The 22,897-nt window shown below is 46.2% G+C and overlaps 4 protein-coding genes across 4 annotated transcripts; 1 reads left to right on the top strand and 3 right to left on the bottom strand.

The window, feature by feature from the left end:
* Nucleotides 1-371: 371 nt before the first annotated feature.
* Nucleotides 372-7,471, bottom strand: LOC112901622. The gene is made up of 13 exons (XM_025970571.1): nt 7,029-7,471; nt 6,225-6,613; nt 5,760-5,837; nt 4,902-5,059; nt 4,245-4,308; nt 4,047-4,114; nt 3,554-3,809; nt 2,907-3,047; nt 2,708-2,814; nt 2,580-2,633; nt 2,423-2,506; nt 1,462-1,625; nt 372-1,193 (listed from the first exon to the last, which is right to left on the bottom strand). Exons 2-13 carry the CDS (start codon nt 6,562-6,564, stop codon nt 1,049-1,051), a joined length of 1,659 nt encoding a protein of 552 aa, XP_025826356.1. The 5' UTR covers nt 6,565-6,613; nt 7,029-7,471; the 3' UTR covers nt 372-1,048.
* Nucleotides 7,472-12,570: 5,099 nt separating this feature from the next.
* On the top strand, nt 12,571-15,676 carry LOC112901624 (oryzain beta chain-like). Its single transcript, XM_025970574.1, has 5 exons — nt 12,571-13,107; nt 14,181-14,419; nt 14,507-14,647; nt 14,735-15,193; nt 15,416-15,676. Exons 1-5 carry the CDS (start codon nt 12,627-12,629, stop codon nt 15,479-15,481), a joined length of 1,386 nt encoding a protein of 461 aa, XP_025826359.1. The 5' UTR covers nt 12,571-12,626; the 3' UTR covers nt 15,482-15,676.
* Nucleotides 15,677-15,964: 288 nt separating this feature from the next.
* LOC112901623 (uncharacterized protein At4g06744-like) lies at nt 15,965-17,503 on the bottom strand. Its single transcript, XM_025970573.1, has one exon. It carries the CDS (start codon nt 17,454-17,456, stop codon nt 16,059-16,061), a length of 1,398 nt encoding a protein of 465 aa, XP_025826358.1. The 5' UTR covers nt 17,457-17,503; the 3' UTR covers nt 15,965-16,058.
* Nucleotides 17,504-19,295: 1,792 nt separating this feature from the next.
* On the bottom strand, nt 19,296-22,274 carry LOC112901631 (reticulon-like protein B11). Its single transcript, XM_025970581.1, has 6 exons — nt 22,073-22,274; nt 21,769-21,949; nt 20,715-20,856; nt 20,535-20,604; nt 20,257-20,432; nt 19,296-19,573 (listed from the first exon to the last, which is right to left on the bottom strand). Exons 1-5 carry the CDS (start codon nt 22,119-22,121, stop codon nt 20,281-20,283), a joined length of 594 nt encoding a protein of 197 aa, XP_025826366.1. The 5' UTR covers nt 22,122-22,274; the 3' UTR covers nt 19,296-19,573; nt 20,257-20,280.
* Between the last annotated feature and the right edge of the window lie 623 nt (nt 22,275-22,897).

Genomic DNA, 22,897 nt, shown 5'->3' with positions numbered 1-22,897 from the left:
AACTGAGTTGCATGTGACGCCATTTGAGGTGTTCAGAACTTGTACCTCCATATTAAGTTGTGTATAGCGTGGATGCAATGATTAATTATAGCTAACTGTTACGGAGCAAAGCCAGGAAGACATGAGCCTAGCGCTTAGGTGTATGGATTTACTGCGGCGCCAAGAGAATTGCTTACCGCAGCTGAACAGCTGGTCCTCATCATGGTATAACAGTGGCTGCCAGTGCCAGGACAGGTGGCTCAGGTGTCATGACCATATCAGCTGAAAATGACAGACTTCCAACCTAGGTAACTGAACATGGCAGATTTAACCTTTCTAAAAATTAGTAAAAAGCATGGCAGATTGAATGGCTACGTTACAGCAACTCCACAACAGCCTCAAGAAACAAGTTACAATTGCACGGAATAACCACTGTACAATATTTGGTTTGCTAAAAAAATTACAGGCAAAATATATCATGTGTATTATCTTATAAGGATGTAATAGCATATGGGCATCCCCAATGAGATCATCTATCAAAGTTACATCTTGTTCTTCCTTTGAGACTACGGGACTTGATTGAAAACATGGTGACAATAAAAAAAAAAACCCTGGAAAACGAAGTCTGAGTGTCTGGCAAACCAGGTTAATCCCTGAGTCCTGACACAGCTCTAGAACGGATGAGCGTAGATGTGCACCGCTTGTGTACCAGGTATATTTGTGGTGCACTCATGATCAGTATCTTGTGGTATTGATGTTGTGCTAAGTAAATTAAGTACTAAATGCTCATGCTTGCTCTCAGGTGATGAGCTGAAATCCAGGAAACAAATGCAGTCCACTTGATGCAAAACATTGCAACTCATCGACAAGTCTCACCGCTCCATTTGTTCTCTATTTCTGAAGTGCTTTTGTACAAATAGGCACCACATTGCACATCCTCGAACAACTGACTGAGGAACTTTTGATGTTATTGTGGCAGTCAGAATAATCTGGCATTCCTTCAAGCTGAAAGGAACTATACTTCGGCAAGCAAAGACGAAAAATCAGGTGTCGTTAGCAACAACGCACTTCAAGACTTGAAGATGTTTCCAGGTAGGACAGATCTATCATTTCTCCCATGAGTAGGTCGTCTACGCAATGGAGGTGCGTAAACAGTTATTGGAAGGACCCATTCACCCTTTTCTCTTTTCTCAACAAGGAGTGGGTGCTCGTACCTGGAAAAGAGAGAAGCCAGAATTACGCACTCAGTTAGCTGCAGAAGACTAGGAAGATATTCACACTTCCGAGCAACAGATGATACACTGAATAAAGTCAAACAAATAAAATAGCTTTAATGAAACAAATTATGGTGGGGACGCTTCACACAACTAAGAGCAATCATGGAAAAATAACTTGATCAAAACCTTTGTGCAAAAAAAATAGCGAAGATATGAAAGACAAGACAATCTTCCAGCACACAAGATAGTTAACATTGTGGCATACCTAGTTGGGTCCGTTCCTTCAGGAGTTGTGAAGAACTCAAATCGAAGAGACCACTGTAGAGTTACTTTTGAGGTAGAAAATGACATAGGACCATCAATGGGAATGGAAAAGAGAAAGCTGGTCTGATGAAGATCCGCAACAACCTCATGATGCTCACTGTGCAGCTGCCCACCGAGTACACAAAAAAGAAGAAAAGGGTGAACCATTAAAACAAGCTAATAAAGTTAACAATAAAAAAGGTTGACGCAAAAACGATAGATGTTTGAATAGAAGCTAGAGCACAGGACAAATGATATTACTGGAATCTACGCATAATGTCATTCAGATATAGGCAATGTTTCTCATAAGTTACTTCATGATGGGCTTGTCAGCATATTTTCTTTTTCTTTAATCAAAAGATCAAGTATGATGTCATATACTCATATGCACAAAATACAGCAGCTTCATGGACAAATACTTGCAATTAAATAATCCAATATAAGCTTGTACAACATTCATGAGCTCATGATGATTCTAGAAGAGTTTTAAGTAGAGGTGGTGATGGATCGTGGACCTGATGCCCCCTTCACAATCCAACTCAGCCCTTAATCATTCTTAGCTCAAAATAATATAAAATATGAGCCTAGCCCTGAGCCTGATCCTTCAAATTTCTAGGCTAAACTTTTAGGCCCTTTACCACCCCTAGTTTTAAGTGTCATTTTATTAAGATTGTATTTCAAATAAAAAGGCTTCAACTGAAACATGTACATAATGGACTTCTTGTACAAGATGTTCTGCAAAACTGTTAGCAATGGTAAAGGAATTTCAAAATTCAAAGTAAAGAATAACTCAAGACAAACAGGTAATTGATGGTCCTGATGTGACAAAAAGCTATAATAATAGTGCACAATAGTGTGTCAACATCCAAATCCTTATGATTTAGTTCAAATTCAAAGAAAATACTAAATGCACAAAAAGATACCTTGGTTATTGTCGGCGAACCCCTTCTTGAAGGATGTAATGCACGGGGATTAATTGTTTCTGATGTTTCCAGGGTTATTGATACCTGAGAATTGTCAACTGATTAAAATCTGAAAGCCCAATTCGCCCAAATTTACATACATAACTCAGCCTTTTACCTCACGGCACCTCCGCTTTCCAGTTCCATGAAAAAAGGTAAGTGCTCCACCAATCTGCAGTGGAATAACTGAGACAACCAATTCTAACAACAAAACAGTAAGAAGTGCAACAAAACAAATTTAAGTACCATATCACCAAAGTAATAAGTTGAGTCCGAATTCTTAGGTGAAAAACGAAGCAAGACTTGGTCATCAATTCTTATATTATAAGATCTTCCTCTGGTAAAACCTTCAGCTGCAAGTGAAAAAAGGAAAAAAAGAGGTAACGGTAACAATTAACCAAACTTATAAATATAAAAGATCTAGAACAGGAACATGATGGCTTACATCCAGCTGGATCAACATTTTTCGGCGTAAGGGGTAGTCCAACATCATCTTTTAAGCGATCAGAATCAGGAGAAAACCTTTGCCCATTTGGTGGATGATCTGGTAGCAAAAGATTTAGCTTCCTTTGAGGTGACACTAAACCTGTTTGTGCCATTTATTTTGTTAAACGCCCACCATGAAAGTATAAGAACATAATATTTACACATGTCCATCTGAGTTGTGCCCTCTCTCCCTCTTCTGTGAGCAGCCAAGTACAGGTCATATTGTCACATGATAGAAGTAAACTAGTGATACATCTGCTTCCAGTTTTGGAATAAAGGACGATGCACAACATGTCCAATTTTCCCCCTCAAGAAAAACATGTTCCAATTTGCAAAAGAAGAACTCAACAGAAGCTAATATTTTAAGCCTTACAAGCTTGCATACTTAATGGAAAGGGATAGCTGCCAACAGCATGCAAAAAGCAAGGCATAAGGACAAAAATTTCCACATCATTAATCTTCACGAAGGCCCAAAACACCATGGAGGGAGAGGAATCTTGGAGAAAACCAAAAATAATATTATTGTGAACTAACCTTATGAGTTGAGCACCAAAACTCTAATGCAACTCAAATCTAAGTATCTAACTATAAGTTTCAGGTCTTTACCTCCGTCATGATCATCTGAAATCTCTGACACTGACAATCGAGGAATTGGACTGTAAGATGGGAAATTGGGTTGTTCTGCTTGACTATAAAACGGCTCACTTGTGGAGAGGCGTGAGGACAGGGATTGCATTGACAACGAGTTCCTCAGGGAGAATTCAGGATTTGCTTTGGAAGGATTGTATGAGGAAACAGATGAAACTTCATCTTTTGAACTATCATACCCTTCTTCTAGATCAGCATTATCATTTGCTTTGACCTGCAATCAGAGAAAGAGCAATCAAGTAAAAAAAATATGCATTCGAAGTCATGATTTAGTTAGTTTATTGTCTACACCTACATGCAAGATACCTTTTGACAGAAAACTGTTTCAGTCCACATGAATGTCTTATTAAAGTAACGAATAAAATAACATTTTACCAACCCATGCAGGAAAATGTGTACAATAATTGAGTGATGAAATCTGGGAGCCGATATCAGGCAAAATAGAACTCACCCATTCTGAATCTTCATCTTTCTCCCTCCAAAATATGCCCAGTTGATCACCTGTGATTGGCCAAGTCCCTGAAACATGTGACTAAGTCATTGTACTTAATAGCAAAACAGTTTATTGACAACATTCATTTAAAACGAACAGAGGGTTAACATGATACTATTTGATGCACAAGCACTTTAAATCGGTAGATCGACTAACCTTCTTCATTTAGTAGGTTGCTGCTTTTCTGGGAAACACGTATCTGCAATGGGACTCGAGCTTCCTAAAGAAAACAAGAGATCTTTGGTCAGTTAATCTGACAAATGGTGATACTTGGATAGCGGTAGACAGTATAATGTTGCATGATGCTATAAAAAAGAATTGAGGTGGCATGAAATGGCTTCTAATAGTGGTTAGGTCATGATAATGATTTATGAAAAGGTTTTTTAGATTAGGTCCAGCATAAGTGCCCCATGGAGGTGCCTATCGTTTCTCATATCTTACTTTTGATGGTAAACACTTGTTGGGTCTAACATAAATTGCATATTTTGCTCGAATGTGAGATCTATCCATGTGAACTCTCATGCCCTCCACCCCTGCGCATGCGTGCAGTTAGTCCCCTCTTCTTGAACCTCTGCTAATGATGTTTACCAAAGGACCTGTAGCCCCATAAGCTTATTTCAAGAACCAGATCAAATGCACTTGACCAGCTCTTAAATGCAAGTTACAAGCTCAAATAATCCATTAAAAAATAATACAAGTTACTAAATGCTGGTCACCATGTCAGCAACTCCAAATTTTTTGCATACATCATGCAAATATTAAAAGTACCTTGTACGTCAGAACTGAAAGCAGAAAAACAAGCTCAACACTCACCAATTGAATTGAAGTATTCACAGGATTTTTATTTTGGTCTCCATTACCCAGTACAACCGACCTTCCAAATAATGCACTCCTAACATAATAAAAATAGCGGATACTGATACCCCTATAAGATGGCGGTAAAATCTTTGGGAGCTCCACGCGCACAATGTCTGCATAAAATTATTTAGCAAACGTAAATTTCTTTAAATAGTAGAGGTAATGAAATCCACACTTACTAAGAAAGTTTGCACGAACCATATACAGCAGATACACATTGGCAGTTCAATGCCAGTAGAAGATAATGCCTGATTTAATAAGAAAATGTTTCGAGGCCTAAAAGCAAGCGGTTATGTAAAAACAGATAAGAAAGTACTTTGAGTCTTTATTGTTAACTATGCTAGCATGCATAAGACAACCAAAAAAACTACACATTGTCCACCTGAGATACCAGGGAAAAAGTTAGCCAATGATCAACAACTGTTTGAGAAACAGGCATGTGCCATATGCCCCGCATGACCCTCTGTAACAAGCATTGCCCTCTCAGCACTTGACATTACCCCCACAAATACAGGCAAGAACAGTATGTGTCTTCACAAACAAAAATGATAGACTCATATATTTTGATGGTTTACATCAAGGAAAGGTCAAAAAATAAAATATCTTCTCACTTCATGTTACGAGATGGATCAACGGAGGAACAACAAGAACAATCGAAACAACTATTAGCAAAGTATAAAAATAATGTACTAGCGCAGCAGCATCTCATAAAGCGCGACTACTGTATGTTTCAAGCAATATAGAATATACCATTACAGGGATAAAGGTGCATTATTGAACTGAATGAACACTACAAAACAAGGTATTCCTTACACGTTTTTGTTTGTCCTGAAGCAATTATAACTTTAGAGACCAGTGACGGCGCCGAACAATCCAGTAACGTATGTTCACCTGGTTTCAATCACAGTGCATAAAAGGAAAATCAGAAAAGAAAAAAAAAAGATACAGATACAAATTAGTTCCATGTAACGACAGAGAGACATGAGCAACATGAAGGGATGAAAGGAGTCAAAGGACAAATGCATGACCATGAAACAAAAAGAGCAAGATAAAAATCCTGTTCAGCAGAAATGAAGTGAATAAAGAACAAGCATAAATGATGACTGGACAACATTTAGGCTTCCAAAACTAGCAAATGCAGCATGAAAAACATATTTAAGAGATAATCAACAGACGAAGTACTTATGTCGGGTGAGAAAAGCAGTGTTGTATTGTATAGGAGTAAAGATTGCCAGGAAAGTGTCCCATTTACACAATAACATGATAGCTAGAGTGTACCTCGCCTTTGTTTAGACCCTGGTAAGGGCTTTGGAACAGAGAACCATTGGCTATCCAGCTTCTCAATCCCTTTAAGTTCGAAGGAAAGCACATCTAACAACAGCGAGGAGGCATCTTCGCCCGACACCGTCTGCCCAGCATCGTCCTTCAAACTAGCTGGGCTGTGGATTTCTATAGTCACAGTGACTGAATCACCGGGTCTGTACACCTCCTTATCTGTCTGGAGCTTCAATGTTGGGGATAACTGCTGCTTGGCAGCTGAATCAACCTTCCGATCTTCTAACCATCCAACACTCCTTAAGAAGGAAAGCCCTTGCGGAAGTGGAATTTTCAGTGACATCTCATAAGAGTATCAGACCAATATCTCTAACTTGACAATTTTTCCACCACTGCATCGGAAAAGAATAATCCAGGAGAAGCCATCAGCAAAGCCATATTCCCTGCGCCCCTGACTTTCCATTATGCAACTAAAGAGCTGTTGTCTCCTAAAAATGTAACTAAAGACTCTTATGATACAATCCACCTGGAAATTCATGGTCCACTTATTACAACTACTATGGCGCGCGCACACACAGTGGAGCTCATAGCGCATGAAGAACCGGAAAACAGAACTACCAAGCTACAATATTCTTCCACTAACAACTCAAATTAGACTTCTACATGATCAAACATTGCTTGCATATATTATATCATGAATGCCCCAACACGGAAAATGGTAGGCGGCTACGAGAACAATCTGATCACAACGACACAAACCACACTGTAATACGATACCACATACCACAAACCCCCGAGACAGCATACCTTGCGTTGCAGCTCAATCCGTCCCTCGCTCCCCGGTGCGATTCCTGGCTTCAACGGCGAGTAACGCGCGCACGGATCCCGGACTGGACGGTGAGGAACGAGATGGAACGGAACGCACGATACACGAATGTATCAGTCAGATCTCATCCTTAGGGAGGTAAATCGGGCTCCACGACGGCTGGGTCCGGCGCTGAAAGCAAGGGAGGGGACCGTGTGGTACGGCGTGGAGGGAGCCTGCTCAGGCTTGCCGACGGCGGGGAGATGAAGGGAGAGGGTCCTGAGCGGCAATGGAGATGAGACGGGAGAAGAGCGACGAGCCACAAGGGGAGCGGCGGCGAGTTTCGGAGCCGACGGCCGGCGGGATCAAGGACGGGCGCGGGTGGAGGTTCTGTACGGGGAGACGGAGACGAAGAGGGAGAGGGTGGAACACAGGTCAGGCTGACGTGTGGGGTCTCTGGATGAAAGTTCGTAGATTTTTTTTAATCCCTTTAACGAACCGGCAGAGAGATGTTTGATTTCGAGATACTACTCGTAAAAATTCTCCAATGAAATTCTTCATCCTATTATGATCCTAGCATATTCGATCTACCTTGTAACTAAGCTTCAGTTCCATCGTTTATTTGCATAGCACATTGAGTTATTGATTTGCTGAAAAGAAAAAAAAAACACTGAAGCCATCGCCTTGCATGCTGTGTGGTTGCTGCCCTGTCTTTGAATGTTGATTGTGTGTAAATTATAGCTCGCTCTTTGTTCTAAATTAAACCTATCTAACTTTGATCAAATTAATAAAAAATATTATAACATCTATAATACCAATAATACCGTAACAAGACATATTCATAATAGATTTAATAGAATTAATTCGATGTTATAGATAAAGATGTTTTTCATGAACTCGGTAAAAGTTTAACAAGTTTGACTTCAAACGAGCTGAAGCGAAGTGGTGGGCTATAATTCGAGATGAAGAGAGTACGTTCTACTGAAGACTTAGAAGTATAGTTATTGTGATCTAATCTTAAATTCTTTTTTAAGAAAGTTGGATTGCTGGAGCTATGGACATGGTCAGTGGCGGAGCTAGGATTGGGGGCTACGGGGCTCTCCTTTCCTTCTTCCTCCTCCCTCCTCTTCTTTCTTTTTCTTCCTTCTTAAAATTTTCTCCTTTCTTCTTCTTCCTTCTCAAAATTTGTAGGAAGATTTGGAGGATTTTCATGGGAGCCAGGGTGGCAGGGGACTCGAGCCCCCCTCACCCTCTGGATGCAGAACCTTTCAGGCCTACTATTATACATGTATTTCCTTCTCCGTTGAGAGAAAACTGATGTGCATTTAATTTATCAATACGAGCAGAGAGCAGAGAGTTGCATGTTTCCTTCTCCGTTGAGAGAAAACTGATGTGCATTTAATTTATCAATACGAGCAGAGAGCAGAGAGTTGCATGTTGTAACTGTTCTTCTTTTTTTTACCATGGAGTTTAACTATTTAAAAAACGCGTCCAAGACTGGTGTGTTCGTTTCCTGGGGTCTAAAGTTTAGAGGGTCACGTCAAAGAGAATCTTATTATTTAGAAGTATTAAATAAAGTCTAATTACAAAACTAATTACAGAACCCCAGTGCTAATTCGCGAGACGAATCTAATGAGGTATATTAGTCCATGATTAGCGGATGATTACTGTAGCATCACTGTGACAAATTATGGATTAATTAGGCTCATTAAATTTGTCTCGCGAATTAGCACCTAGCTGTGCAAAAAGTTTTATAAACAGATTTTATTTTATACTTCTAAATAGTAAGATTCTCTTTGATGTGATGAGTATAAAACGTAGAGGGTAGGAAACGAAAAGTCCCAATCGTCTGACGGTCTGACGGCAGAAGCTCAGACGGAATCTAGAAATTTGTCCAGGTACATCGATCAGTACACAACATTTGGGAAACACTCCACTACGAGTTCGTGTGAGAAATGTTTATTCCTCCAAGCATTGTCATAGCTTGCTCCACCGCATGCGACCGGAAAACGGAGCTGCAATTAACGGTGTTGCTTGGCAAGGGCTGAAACGTTTCTTGGTCAGGAAGGGAAAGCCGGAGGATAGGTAGCATCTCTGCGGGATGAGGAGTCCGTTTATTATGGCTCCGGCTCATGCGTCGGAGCTGGATGAACCATAATTTATGACTCCACTGGCTTCTTATATTTTATATTTTATGAGAGGAAAAGAGAGGAGAAAAAAATAGCTTCCATACTTTAATCCTAAAGCAGTTTTGAGGGTATGTTTGGGAACACTTCACTCCATAAAAATAAGCTCCACTCCACCAGCTCCACCTTTTAGCAGCTCCACTCCATCTTTTTTTACGAAAACTTGGAGCTAACGTACGTGTTTGAGAGATTGTGGTGCTCCAGCTCCAGAAATATAAGAACTTGGTAGGAATAGTCTATTTTGCCCATGGTGGTTGGATGAAGGGTTGGTTTATTTTTTTCCTCTGCTACAATACACTACAGTACCTGCGCACTGTTCATTCCGAAAAAATAGCCCAATAATGTTCCAATGTTATTGTTCAACCAAATAATATTAAAGATCGCAATAATTATGGTACAAAATCAATATTTTCATTGCCGTACATGTTTGGGATTATTGGAAGAACAAGTGCCATTTGAATTTGACATGATTTTGTCAATAATGCATTAAACATTTCATCTCCATGCTATGGGAAATCTCTCAATCTGTTCTAGTTCTATAGAATAGAAAGATCATGACATCCACTGAGTTTGATAAAGGGAAACAGGGGGGAGCAGGGGGTGGCGGCGCAGGGGGAGAGCAGGGGGTGGCGGCGGCGCGAGCTGGGGGGGCAGGGGGCGGCGGGAGGGGAGGGGCAGGAGATGGATCGAACCGTTACGTTGTAACCAGTGGTATGGTGGATAATTATCTCGCAACTTCATGAGTTGATACGAAACTAATATTTTTGGAGCACCTCTTGAGGTACTCCACAAAAAACGTGGATCTGGCCCTCAACTCTACTTTTTTTTTTGAGCTGGAGTTGGTGGAGCTATACATATTCGGATGGTAATTTTGTAGAGTTGGTGGAGTGAAGCAATTTTTTGTGAAGTGGAGTGCTACCAAACATGCCCTAAATTTTTGGTAAAATTTATTCTAAAACCGGTTTTGGAGCCGCTCCTTGAACCTGCCACCTGCCAAAGGGCTCGAAGGAAATGTTACAGGGTGCAGAACGTCGTGATTCCCAGTACCTTGTCAGAAAGTCAAACGCCTAGTTTGTTTGAGCGGAGCCTTTGGGCGCTCCCAAAAGCAACAGCGAGGTGACGACTTGGACAATATCTTTTGAAGTGGCTTTATCATGGCTTGATGACCTCATTGATTATAGGGATTATACATTGCGTAGGGGAAGGAGCACTTGTCGTGCCCAGTGTGACGCAAGTCTCCGGCGATGTATATACTTGCTTTTCAGCATATTGTACTCGTATAATATAAACATTAATGCTTCTTTATACAAGAACAATTATTTAGAAGAATAGACTTGTGAATTCGAGTGCAGCTCCCAAGCCAATAATCCGGGTTTGAGCCCCAGCGCTGGTACGGGAGGCTTCTCTGCGGCCTTCCCCTACCACCATAAGTTACTGTAGCACACAGGACATGGTCGGCGGAGAGACATGGGGGCTCGAAATGGCAGTGAATTGGCTTGGCTTCTAGCTCTCGCCCTCGCCGGAAAAGCATCCTAGTATATCGCTAGTGGACGGACGTTCCTGCTGCTGCAGATTCAACTATTGGTCCATGGCCTGGACGAATAGGGCAGTCCGCCGTCGACCTCCAGATTCCATTGCTTCCGTCAGAAGAAAATATTTCCCGGCCATGCTGACTCCCATTGCCTCGGCAAATGGCGTGGCTTCTTGTCTGGCAGCCTACCCGGTAGGGATGGGCGCGCCGCGCGTAAGAAACGGGTGCCCGGAAGGGACGCCAGGGGCAAGCAAAGGCAGAGACGATACCGCGCGCCGCTAGATTGGAACTCGCGAGCCGCCGAAATCGCCGGTCCCGTAGGCCGGCGGACGGTGGTTGGCGGCTTGGCGCACTAGGCACCCTCCCGCGGCCGCCGGTGGGCGGCAACAGCGCCCGCCGCTCCCACGGCGACGGAGGTCATCCTCTCCCCCTGCCGGCCGCCGGGCCTTCGGCCACTGGCTAGATTGGCACGTGACCCCTTGTGCGCCGGCGAGTCAGATGAACGCCGCCGCACGTTCCACGGCCGGGCTGCCCCCGCATGCAGGGGGTAATCGACGACCGCCCCCATGTTCCCGTCCATGTTCGCGCACACCGCTCGACCCGGCCGGTTCCCGAGGCGATCGGCTGGGTGGGTGGCAGGCTCGCCCGCCGCCCACCAAGTTGGACGGCAGCGCGCTCGCTCTCGGCCGAGAACATGGGCGGGCGCGCCCGTGCGCGGCGTGATGCGCGTGCGTCACCGGGGCGCGGGCGGGGCGGACCAGCCGCGTGGCGCCGGGCGCAGCCCTGTGTTTGTTTCTTCCCGGGTATGGAATCGTCCCTCCGTCCTTGGTTGGTTGGGTAGAGGCGCCGCGCCGGGGCCGTGACATGACGACGCCATCATGGCCTGCATGCCGGCACGGAACGGAACGAACCGAACCGGGTGCCCGCTGCGGCAGTTGCCGATGGTTGACGCGTCTCCCAGCCGGAGCTCCGCTCCGTTCGTTTCCCGGAAGGAGGCTGGCGTGCGCGCATGGCGACACGCCACCGGTCGGCCTTGCGGCTCGTCGGGCCGGAATGGTAGATTGGTAGTAGCTCTCCGTCAGCTCCCTTGGAGACGACCATGGGTGAGTAGAACCAGAGATGGATACTACCCTCTACAAGGCTAGCACAATGCTGTATGTAGTTGACAGAATCTCGTAGATGTCCATTACCTACCTAACAGCCCATGTTAACGATGGTTGACGGTGAGAGTTCCCATCTGAATCAACCTCGTGCAGGTTATTTTAGTCTCCATCCAAGCTGTAAGTAGTACTCACAAGCGTGGATCTTGCCGTAGTTGTAAACCTGTACTAATAAACTTGTGTAATAACAACAATAAAAAAACTAACACCTGTACTGCCTACAATTCTCTGGGTCCCATATAGTATATATTTTTTTAATCTAACAGCCATGTTAACGATGACAGGGCATCGTCCAGACGGTGTAGAGGTCTTATCCGATCAATCCCGTGACAGAGTTCTTTAAGCCCGGAGAAGGCATCCACGCTGCTTCCGTCCTTTGATCAGGACTCTAATAACAAAAAAGATTAGGACTTCATTGATACAGTCCTCGAGAAATATCTTCCCAAAAAAAGATTATTAGAACTCTGATGTGATACAGCCCTCGCGATTAGTTTAATGCAAACAAAATAGGAGTATCATCACGATAAGCAAACCAAAGCGACGACTTTAATCCATAGGCCAAGCAAACCGACCCAAACTCTCCGCCCCGTGCCTATAAATCCGGCCCGAGTCCACCCCCCAACTCCACACCCCAAAACCAAACCCAAAGGAGAGGAACAAGAAAGCGAGGGGGACAGGCTAGAAAGAGACGCTCGTCTCGTCTCGTCCGTCACGTCCGCCGCCATGGCTCGGGGCCTGCCCGCCGCCGCCGCCGCGGCCTTCCTCCTGCTCTTCGCCGTCGCCGCCTCCGCGGCGCCCGACATGTCCATCATCTCCTACAACGACGAGCACGGCGCGCGGGGGCTGGAGCGGACGGAGGCCGAGGCGCGGGCGATGTACGACCTCTGGCTCGCCGAGCACGGCCGGGCCTACAACGCGCTCGGCGAGCACGACCGCCGCTTCCGCGTCTTCTGGGACAACCTCCGCTTCGTCGACGCGCACAACGCCCGCGCCGGCGAGCACGGGTACAGCCTCGGCATGAACCAGTTCGCCGATCTGACCAACGAAGAGTTCCGCGCCGCCTACCTCGGCGCCAGGCTCCCCGCCCGGACCGACCGCGTGGCCGCGGAGAGGTACCGCCACGACGGCGTCGAGGCGCTGCCGGAGACCGTCGACTGGAGGAACAAGGGGGCCGTTGCTCCCGTCAAGAACCAGGGGCAATGCGGTGAGAAATTCTCAATCATCCTTCTTCGGCTTATGTTGTTTGATCGATCTCGCTGTTATCAAGTAGATGCGATTCCTTAGTTTGTGGACGGTAACTTCGGATCTGTGCACGCCAATTGCATCTTGATCTCCTAGGATCTATATTAATCGGGCAAGTGCTGAACTTGGTGTTGGCCTTTAAACGTTGCAAAGCTGCTCACATATCTCACTGATGCTTTAGTTATTTTCGTAAAGCACACTGTTTTTGTTGAAAAAGATGAATTTTTAGGTAGTTGGTCTGAAAAACTCAAGTAAAGTCGGATCTTTTCTCTTAGGATTTATGAGGTTTAATCAACATATTAGTTGCTCAGATTCTGATGATTGAGATTTTAGTAGCTGATCCACCTTTGTGCTTAAGAATTTTTTCAACGGGGTAAGATGAACTGTACAGAAGGTGCCTTTCTCCCCTTCATTCTTTGCTTCTGGACGAAGCAAGGGCCATGAGTCGTGCTGTATAGAATTTGGACAGACAGAACTGTCCCCATCGTTTCTTGGACTTGCCCTGCGGGCTGTGCTTTCCCTATTTTGGGGGGTTACAGTTCAGCTATCTTCCGAATTGTTGTTCTGGTTTAAACTCTATCAGTTTTTTTTTTGTGGTCTTTAATGGAAGGTCCTTTAGGTTGTGTCTACCAGTCTGCTGGGATATGTTGACCATCGTGTCTTGAACCATCAACCAATGTTAGCCAAATTTCCTCGTTCATTAGCTGTTGCATCACACCTAGCCTGTTCTGTTTGACGATAGTGGGAAAGTTTGATCTTTGCTCTTCTCCGATTCTGGCCTGTTGAAACCTTGTATGATGTTTTTCTTTTGCAAGAAGCAAAATAACTGTGTTTGCTTGTAAAATTGCCCCACAAGGAGAGAAAAAAGGGGAAACACGATATTTGACTGCAAATCACAGTTTATCTTTATTATCCTTGAAGAGTATAATTAGGGTTGCAACTCTTATACAAGTCAGTACTGTTGTAACTCATGCAGTCTTGGGGAAGAGATTACCCTTTGTTTGTAATTTGTTGTTATTGAATGATGGCATGCAGGAAGTTGCTGGGCTTTCTCTGCAGTAAGCACAGTTGAAAGCATTAACAAACTTGTTACTGGTGAGATGGTCACATTGTCAGAGCAAGAACTTGTGGAGTGCTCGACCAACGGAGGGAACAGTGGTTGCAATGGTGGCCTTATGGATTCCGCCTTTGAGTTCATCATAAAGAACGGAGGCATTGACACTGAAGCTGACTACCCTTACAAAGCCGTGGATGGCCAATGCGACATAAACAGGGTACATCTTCTAATCCCCTTCATATGCTTCCCCTCTTTCTGGTGATGCTGGTTACTCATGTTCAGATTGGTACATTGGTCATTGCAGAAAAATGCAAAGGTTGTGAGCATTGATGGCTATGAAGATGTGCCGAAAAATGATGAGAAATCACTGCAGAAGGCGGTTGCTCACCAGCCAGTCAGCGTTGCTATTGAGGCTGGTGGCCGCGAGTTCCAGCTCTACAAATCGGTAAACACGCTTGCTGCATCAAGCAGCCTATGTTAATCCAACAAATTCGCTTGTCTGTCTTAACTTTCCCTTTGATCATTCTTACAGGGTGTCTTTAGCGGAAGGTGCACCACAAAGCTTGACCATGGTGTGGTCGCGGTCGGTTATGGCACCGAGAACGGCAAGGACTTCTGGATCGTCCGCAACTCATGGGGTCCTAAGTGGGGTGAGGCTGGGTACATCCGCATGGAGCGCAACATCAAAGTCACCTCCGGGAAGTGTGGAATTGCTATGATGGCATCTTACCCCACGAAGAAGGGACCCAACCCTCCCAAGCCATCTCCAACCCCTCCAACACCGCCTCCCCCTGTCGCCCCTGAGAATGTCTGTGACGAGAACTACTCCTGCTCAGCAGGCAGCACCTGCTGCTGCGCTTTTGGCTTCAGGAACGTGTGCTTGGTCTGGGGTTGCTGCCCGATTCAAGGTGCCACCTGCTGCAAGGATCATACCAGCTGCTGCCCACCAAACTACCCTGTGTGCAACATCAGGGCTCGGACTTGCTCAGCGGTAATTACTCTTCCCTCTCTTTAGTGTCTTCACAATCTACTGCCTTGTTTAGGTTGGCCCTGAGCCTCATTAGCTTATGCAAGTTACAGTTCTATGACCACACAGCAGGCATGCAGTTACTTGTTTAGGTTATTGGCTTCTGGCGTATTGCTTGTGCTTATTACGGGTTTGACCATAGCAGTAACTGACATGCTGAACTCTCTCTTTGTTTGACTTGAGCAGAGCAAGAACAGCCCACTGAGCGTGCCGGCCTTGAAGCGCACCCTCGCAACGCTGAACACCGCCTGAGCTCAGCGAAGCCGGACAGGGTTGATCTGGAGCCCGCAGCTTGAAGACGTGGCTTTCATAGATCATCATTGTATCTTCATGAATTCACTATTCTCTGTAAATAACTGCTAGCTATCATTTGTACTACTCTGATTCCTCAAGGATATTATGCGCCATTAATGGAGTGTTTTACAATCCAAATTCAAGGTTCAAGTATCTGTCCCCTTCATCTTGGGAATTCTACTTTGCTGTTTAGGTTATGTTTGGGTGGAACTCAGATCTGTACATAGTAGAGGGAAATTGGACCAAAATCTTCACCCACCCAGAGGGATTTGGGAAGCCAATGCGGCCATTAAGCGAACAATTAGATCATAAATTAGATCACGATGGCACTTAGATCACAAATTGTACGAATTGACGGAGCTAATTGGTACGCACTTTAGTAGGCAGCAGTTATTTGACTTTTTGAGTGTCACCACAGCACAACACGACACCACTATCATCTGAAGAACGGTGGCCTTATTTCTCCCCTGCGCGGCGCACGCACGACGCAATCTAATCATGACAGCGGCAAAGCGGTGCTGACAAATCGAACCCATCAGTTCCCACCACCTTGGCCTTGGGGTTGGGAATGGCCATGGCCATGCGCCGCCGCCGCCGGCAGCGCGGCCTTGGCAGGCGGATGGTGGTAGCCGGGCAGGTCGCAGGGGATGTGCGGGATGAAGGGGCAGTGCTTGGACGGGTCGGCGTAGAAGGCGGCGCACTCGAGCGGCGGCCGCTGGTCGGGGAACCCCAGGATGCAGTTGCGGCGCACGTCCAGGACCCGGCTGCGCACCAGCTCCATGCAGTGGTGCCCCACCGAGTGGAAGAAGTTGTCCGACAGCGACAGGTTCCGGAGCTTCCCCGTCTTGGCCAGCAGGCACACTACGTCGGGGACCTGCCCGTACAGTTGGTTCCCGGCGAGGTTCAGCTCCTCCACGTCGCGCAGGCACCCGAACGACAGCGGGATGGGGCCGGCGATCTCGTTGCCGCCGGCGTCGAACACGGCCAGCCCCTCCACCAGCCCGATCTCGTAGGGGAGGCACCCCGACAGCCGGTTGTTGAGGAACAGCACCTCCGACAGCGTCGCCGAGGTGTTGTAGATGGACCGCGGGATCGGGCCGGTGAACTGGTTGTTGGCCACGACCAGGTACTTGGCGCCTGTGCTCCCGAAGCTGTCCGGGATGCGCCCGTTGAAGCCGTTGTTGTTGAGGAACAGCGCCTCCACGGTGAGCGCGAACACCGGCGGCGGCACCGCGCCGGCGTACCGGTTGAAGCGGAGGTCGAGGAAGAGGAGCCCGCCGAGGGGCACCACGGCATCCGGGAACGGGCCGGAGAAGTTGTTGTTGGAGAGGTCGAGCTCGTAGAAGAAGGGCAGGTGGGTGAGGTCCGGGACGTCGCCGGAGAAGTTGTTGGAGTTGGCGTGGAACAGGGCCAGATCCGGGAACTGGTCGACGAACCCGGCCAGCGACGGCGCGCACAGGCCGAAGCCGTTGAAGTCGATGGACGCCACGGTGAGCGTGGTGTTCGCGCTCGGCGGGAAGTCGCAGTAGAAGCCCTTGTACTTGGTGCCGTTGAAGTAGCTGCTGCAGAGGTCGGGGCCCTCCCACGTCGCCGTCACGCCCAGCGGGTCGCACGTGATCGTCTTCTTGAACGCCTGGATCACCGGCCACAGCGCCTCCAGCTTCTGGTTCAGGAACTGCCACGGCGCCGGCCTCGGCCCGCACCCGCACCCTGCCAGCGACCCCGACGGCGCCGGCGCCAGGGCACCATCCGCGCCCGTGACGTTCCCGCGGGGCGCCCGCAAGGACGGCGCATTGCCGCCGCGCGCGACGACACCGGCGGCGAGCTCGACGTGGCTCGAGCCGCAGAGAGCACCGTGCGCCGCGGCGAGCACGAGCACGACTACCACCGCGGCATGTCTCGACACCGGGACGGGCACCGCGGCCCCCGCCATGTGTCTTGGAAGCAGTGGGGTTGTTTGTTGTTTCAGAGAAGGGTGGCGGATACGGTGTGAAGACACCGGGATATAAGGAGGAGACGAAGATGCCGATCGAGATGGGGTCCATGCTATGCTACGATGGAGGGAGGGTCGACGCAGCAGGGGCCAGGCACACTGACATAAGTGGAGAGCACAAGCGCGGCCGCTTTTGGAGCGGAAAGAGGTGGGAATCGGAGGAGAAGCTGTGTGTGGGGGCGGGCGGGGGATTGAATGGAGCGGAGTGGTGAGATGGCACGCACGCAGAGCATGAGCAGGGTAGTGGGGTTGGCAGTTAGTAAGTCCCCGTCGGCGGTAGGAGAAAGACGGAGGAGGAAGAACAGAGAAGCTGCAGAGCGGCCGTGGCAGTGCGGAGTGCACCACCGCAAATGGCTAGCGAGCTACTCGTGCGGCTTTGGTCAAGGATTTCCAGTAGGGCTGATGAGTTCTTTGCGGAGGCTGTGCCCAGTGGGGAAGACGACGGAAGGATCGGAACGGCGCTGGGAGTGTCGGCTTTCCTCGACAGAAGGGCAGGTGCTGCCTTTTCCTTTGAAAACTCCTGCGGCTCAAGGCATTATCTTGTTGTGCTCACTTGCACGTTGCCCATAAGGCCATAACATAATTGGAGTCACTAAACCGAAAGTGTTTATGCTCAAGAAAAGATAGTGTTTGCAGAGTCGGGAATACCGTCATCTTCTGATCATGCTTCGAGCCTCTGACGACACCCAGATACGGAGGCACGGCATGCTTACGCTGCGTTGCAACGAGCATCAGGCTTGCACATACAAGTGGCCCTGCATTTCTGCAAAGAATGCCGTCCACAATCGAACTTGCCCGTCGTTGCTCTAATGCGTTTACCGCGACAAGCTCGATCAGAGATGCCAATTTGGGCACCAGCCTCTGATTACTGAACCTGTGTTGGGTACAGAGATTAGAGTGCACACTACCTAATGACGGATTTCAGGGGGTGTGTTATTGTTGCTTTGCTTTGCCTGACCGAAGCTTATTCGATCGACAGCTTTGGCGAAAGAAGGATACCATCCCACATTGTAGGCTTTAGCTGAACAGCAAACTGAAAAAGCTCCTTCAAATCCAAAGCACAAAGATATGCTTACTGTAGCCTGTAGGGTAAAGGGAAGCAAGCCGCAGCACAAACAAAGAGATGTGATGTGCCCTGGCTCACCAAAAGAAGTGTTATCCAGGATTTGTTTTCTTGAACAATTTGTCACGAGCTCTATGAATTTCATTAAAAAATAGTGTAGCGACAGAAAAAAAAAAAGTGTTGGGAATGGGTATCGATGTATCATAGTGCTACCAAACTTGAATTGCCCTTTTGCAAAAGCCAAACCCATTAGTACCTATAATTGCATTGCCTCTGCAGAGTTTTTTTAACACTAAAGCTTGGTTGAATCAGCATGACTAGCTTTGAGTTGAGACTTAGAAGTAAACTACGCTTTAGGACCCCAGCCCCCAGGGATATATATGCTTTCAGTTCTGTCGCTCATCCTTTTTTTTTTTACTTTGCCCAGCCCTTTTGCCCGGTCGAATTTTGAGAATGCAACTTTACATTTTTACTGCATTCCCAGGAGCTATAACCCCACAGAATACATATTTTACAAATCCTTTAATACCATATCGATTTTGTAGCAATTAATGAAATATTGCAATAAATTTGATGGTCAAATTATACTTCTAAAGATTTTTTCATTGTAAAAAGAAAAGGGTTCTTATTAGGTCTTTCAGAAAATGAGCTACCAGCAGTTGGGTATAAAGTGAGCTCCGCAAAGTTCCTCAGGGAGAGTTTAAAATTAAAATCAGTGACAGCAAGATCGTATGGTTAACTGCGCAAGCAGCCCACATTCTTGTATGTACGCGTTTGCAATATCCAATATCATTGCGAGTACGATATGCGCCCATAGTAAACCTCATGTTCAGAAAGAAAAATACACAAGCCACCTCATTTCTCAGCTTGAAAACAATGCGCATCAAAACCTCAGATCAGCATATCGAAAATTAATTTTAGTGGAGGATCACAGCTATGGATAGTCAAAGATGAAAGGCCCACGGTCAACTCCACTAGACAACCGGAGATGTTCCTGACAAGACAAAATTAATCATTAATATGAGAAGCAGAATTAAAATTAATCATTAGTATCAGGAACACTTACGACTTAACCTCCAGCAATTAAAAAACAACCATCACAATTATAACAATAAGTTAAAAAACATAAGTTGTATATCAGAATGAAACTAAATAGGGCAAAACAGTTGCTGTTGAACCTTAGTCCAAATAGCAGTAATTTGGAGGAGCTGGGTCCTGACTTACACTCTGGGTGAAGCAACGAGCTCTGGAAATTCATTAGACTTTGTTCATGTAATAGTTTGTACAGTCAGTTCTAGAACATAAGTCATCTTATTCAAAATTTGGTGTCACTCGCGAACCAGGATTGATAGGTTCAAAGTGGTTGCGATACTATTCATAACATGTTACACTGGAACATTGATAGGTTCAAAATTTCGGATTCTTGAATTTTCACATACACTTGAAACCTTAAATTTCTCACAATCAAACTATAAACAAACACTATATGCTACTTCAACAATTAAATAAACACATATATATCATGTAAAAACTAATCTAGCTCAGGACAACCCGCAATATCACGTTAACGGCATGAGTAATACACTATGAGACATATGACTTGGAAGCTGTTTGATTGAATTTGCTTCATACCACGAACAAGTAATATATTTCACGTCAAGTAATGTTAAAACTCACCACAATACAGCAAAAACATTTCTTTTACTCAGTCTTCTTCTGCTTGGCTTGCCCTGCCCTGGTAATGATGGTATCTATGTGCCTTGATAGTACACTGTGTGCTACACCGAGCTTTTCATCAACATGATCCTGGTGCTTCTCATACAGTGGTGGAACCAACAGAGAAAGCATTACCCCTAGAAAAAAAATCCAAAACAACAAGCTTAGTATGCACATTGTGCTATAATAAGAGAACAGTATATCCAAACATACATGAAGCAACAATTCACAGAACTAACCAATGTAAATGAGCGTAAGGAAGTTGAAGAGCATTCCAACATACGAAACCACCCACAGTATCAATATCACCTTTTGAACCATGGAGAACAGGAAAAAGGATGAGCACACATAATTAGGTACAGACACAAAATAGAGAGTGTGTGTGAGGGAAACTGAGAATCTCAGAGAAAGAAACAGACCCTTATAAAAATTTTCCTATCTCTCTTGATGGCAATATCCTGGCCAACAGCAAGCACTCTATTGATCCATACAAGAGCACGATCGGCAGCTTTCTCAACAACCACATCTGAAACCTCTAGATTAGGAAGAGGTGGAAGAGGCCTGCAGAGAACCCAAAAAACTTGTTTAGTGTATCATTATGAATGGACAACATTTGTAGCGCAATTACAATGGAAACACACTGTACATTGCTGATCCCAACACATCACGTGAAGTCACAGAAATCTAAATATCAACTAGGGACATTGCAAAAAAGTACAAGTCGATTCCAGGTAATAAGGAAATTATTACGCTGCTTAAGAATTTAAAATGTAATTAACTTCAATCAAGTTAAACAGACCATGCACAATGACTTAGTGTTATGAGTTCCTGAAGCAGAATATGAACCATGACCAATATCAAAAGACAAAAATAGAGGCATAGAACACCCCCAGTACAGAGTAGTGACGGAAACATCTAGGCTTTCTTTGTATAAGGGACAGTACAACATAACTACAGGCTATGGAGAAAAATACCACATGCTAGCGGAATAACCATGATTATGTTACCTTACTTGTGAAGTAAAGCCAAGTCGTTCCTTTGCAGAGAAGAGATGATGTACTGATTGAGACACATGATTACTAATGTGATAAAGGATAAATAAAGATCCCCTGCCTACTTAGAACATTGGTCAAACCTTGGTTACAATTCAACTGATCTTAAGGATTAGCTCCAGACTAAGTCTTAATAATTCAGCATACACTGAAATCCTTGAAATCACTAAGCCATACACTACTTTGGCAATGACCTACTCGAAGAAAGTAATGTACCACATCCAAATTTACAGAGAATTTATCCAAATTTGTAATAATCCATCAGAACCTAAAGCAAACAACTATTAGCTGGGGCCTCTAACTCTGTAAAAATAGAGGCATAGATCACCACGGCAGCAACTAAGGCAAATTCCATATCAGATCTCAGATATATTTGCTCCAGGGGCGAAGCAGCCCAGGTCAGATTAACCGAGTAACGCACCTGTTGAGCAGCGACGCGGACTTGGCCCAGAAGAAGAGGATGGCAACGAGAAGGAGCAGGGCGTTGGCCAGGACCGAGGGGAGGCTGTAGCCCGCGCGCTCGAAGACGAACCAGACCGCCGTGGCGCCCACCACGGCCGCCGCCGAGGCGTTCCTCCGCCGCCACAGCAGCACGTCGGCGACTGGAGCGGGACCCGCGGAGGGGGGGGGTCAGGAGCAGTCAGAGATCGGCGGAAAATTCCGCTGTGGATAACAACAGGATGGCGTTGCGGAACAGAGAAGGGAGTGCGTGTGGGCGCGCGTACCTGCGCCGCCGCCGAGCAGGGCGTGGAGAGATCGCGGGTGGGCGGCCATGCGAGATCGCCGTGGCTAGGGTTCGGCGAGGCGTGGACGGGGAATCTCCTCCGGTTCGGCTGATTCGAAATGGGGAGGAATTTGGTGGCTCGGTCAGTGGCGGAGCACGCGCGGGGGGCGACGACACCAGACGCGAGATCTGTGTCCGCCACTCCGTGGCTTTTGCCTTGTCGCATCGGGATTGACGAACGGCGCGAATCATCGGTCACTGACATGTGGGCCACAAGCGTGCGCCCCCTAGCCTCCGCCTCACGTCGTACATCACGCGTGATCCACGCAGCTGTGCAGAGAATCGTCACGCTGATCATCGTGCGAAAGAGACAGCAAACAAGGTCTGTTTCTTGCTGCTCTCTGAGTGCTCACCACTTTTTTGAACGAACAAGTGCTCACCACTTTCGTGCTCATCGTTGTAAGCTACGGACCTCTTTCATGTTGTTCGAATGACGTGGGGATTATCCAATATTTAGATCAAAGTGCTAATATATAAAAGTGCTAAATTTTATCACTAACTTCTTCAAATATAAATGCTCATGGAATGGACTAAATTTTAGCTAAAATTTAAAATTTTTAGCATAAAGTATGAGTACTAATAGATGCTAAAGTTTAGCACTAAATTCATCCAAACAGACACACCTCGGCGGGGCCTTCATTTACTTCGTTTACTTGGATATCTGAACGCCGCGGGCCTCTGCAGCACCGGATGGCCTGTTCTTCTTTTTTGAATACTCTTAGCCACAAGATGTGGGCCCCGCGGAATCATGTTTCTTCTTATCGAG

This window comes from Panicum hallii, chromosome 7 (genome assembly GCF_002211085.1).
Source record: "Panicum hallii strain FIL2 chromosome 7, PHallii_v3.1, whole genome shotgun sequence".
Lineage (NCBI taxonomy): Eukaryota > Viridiplantae > Streptophyta > Magnoliopsida > Poales > Poaceae > Panicum > Panicum hallii.
The sequence above is the reverse complement of the archived record's forward strand: the minus strand, read 5'-3'. Positions and strand labels throughout refer to the sequence as shown.

Coding starts and splice junctions, on each gene's coding strand:
- LOC112901622 (XM_025970571.1), bottom strand. CDS start 6,564: ATGTCACTGAAAATTCCACTTCCGCAAGGGCTTTCCTTCTTAAGGAGT. Junction 3,810..4,046: donor AAGATGAAGATTCAGAATGG/GTGAGTTCTATT, acceptor CTCTGATTGCAG/GTCAAAGCAAATGATAATGC. Junction 1,626..2,422: donor GTTCGCCGACAATAACCAAG/GTATCTTTTTGT, acceptor CTCGGTGGGCAG/CTGCACAGTGAGCATCATGA.
- LOC112901624 (XM_025970574.1), top strand. CDS start 12,627: ATGGCTCGGGGCCTGCCCGCCGCCGCCGCCGCGGCCTTCCTCCTGCTC. Junction 14,648..14,734: donor AGTTCCAGCTCTACAAATCG/GTAAACACGCTT, acceptor TCATTCTTACAG/GGTGTCTTTAGCGGAAGGTG. Junction 15,194..15,415: donor GGGCTCGGACTTGCTCAGCG/GTAATTACTCTT, acceptor TGACTTGAGCAG/AGCAAGAACAGCCCACTGAG.
- LOC112901623 (XM_025970573.1), bottom strand. CDS start 17,456: ATGGCGGGGGCCGCGGTGCCCGTCCCGGTGTCGAGACATGCCGCGGTG.
- LOC112901631 (XM_025970581.1), bottom strand. CDS start 22,121: ATGGCCGCCCACCCGCGATCTCTCCACGCCCTGCTCGGCGGCGGCGCA. Junction 20,605..20,714: donor ATAGGAAAATTTTTATAAGG/GTCTGTTTCTTT, acceptor ATGGTTCAAAAG/GTGATATTGATACTGTGGGT. Junction 20,433..20,534: donor CCTTACGCTCATTTACATTG/GTTAGTTCTGTG, acceptor TTTTTTTTCTAG/GGGTAATGCTTTCTCTGTTG.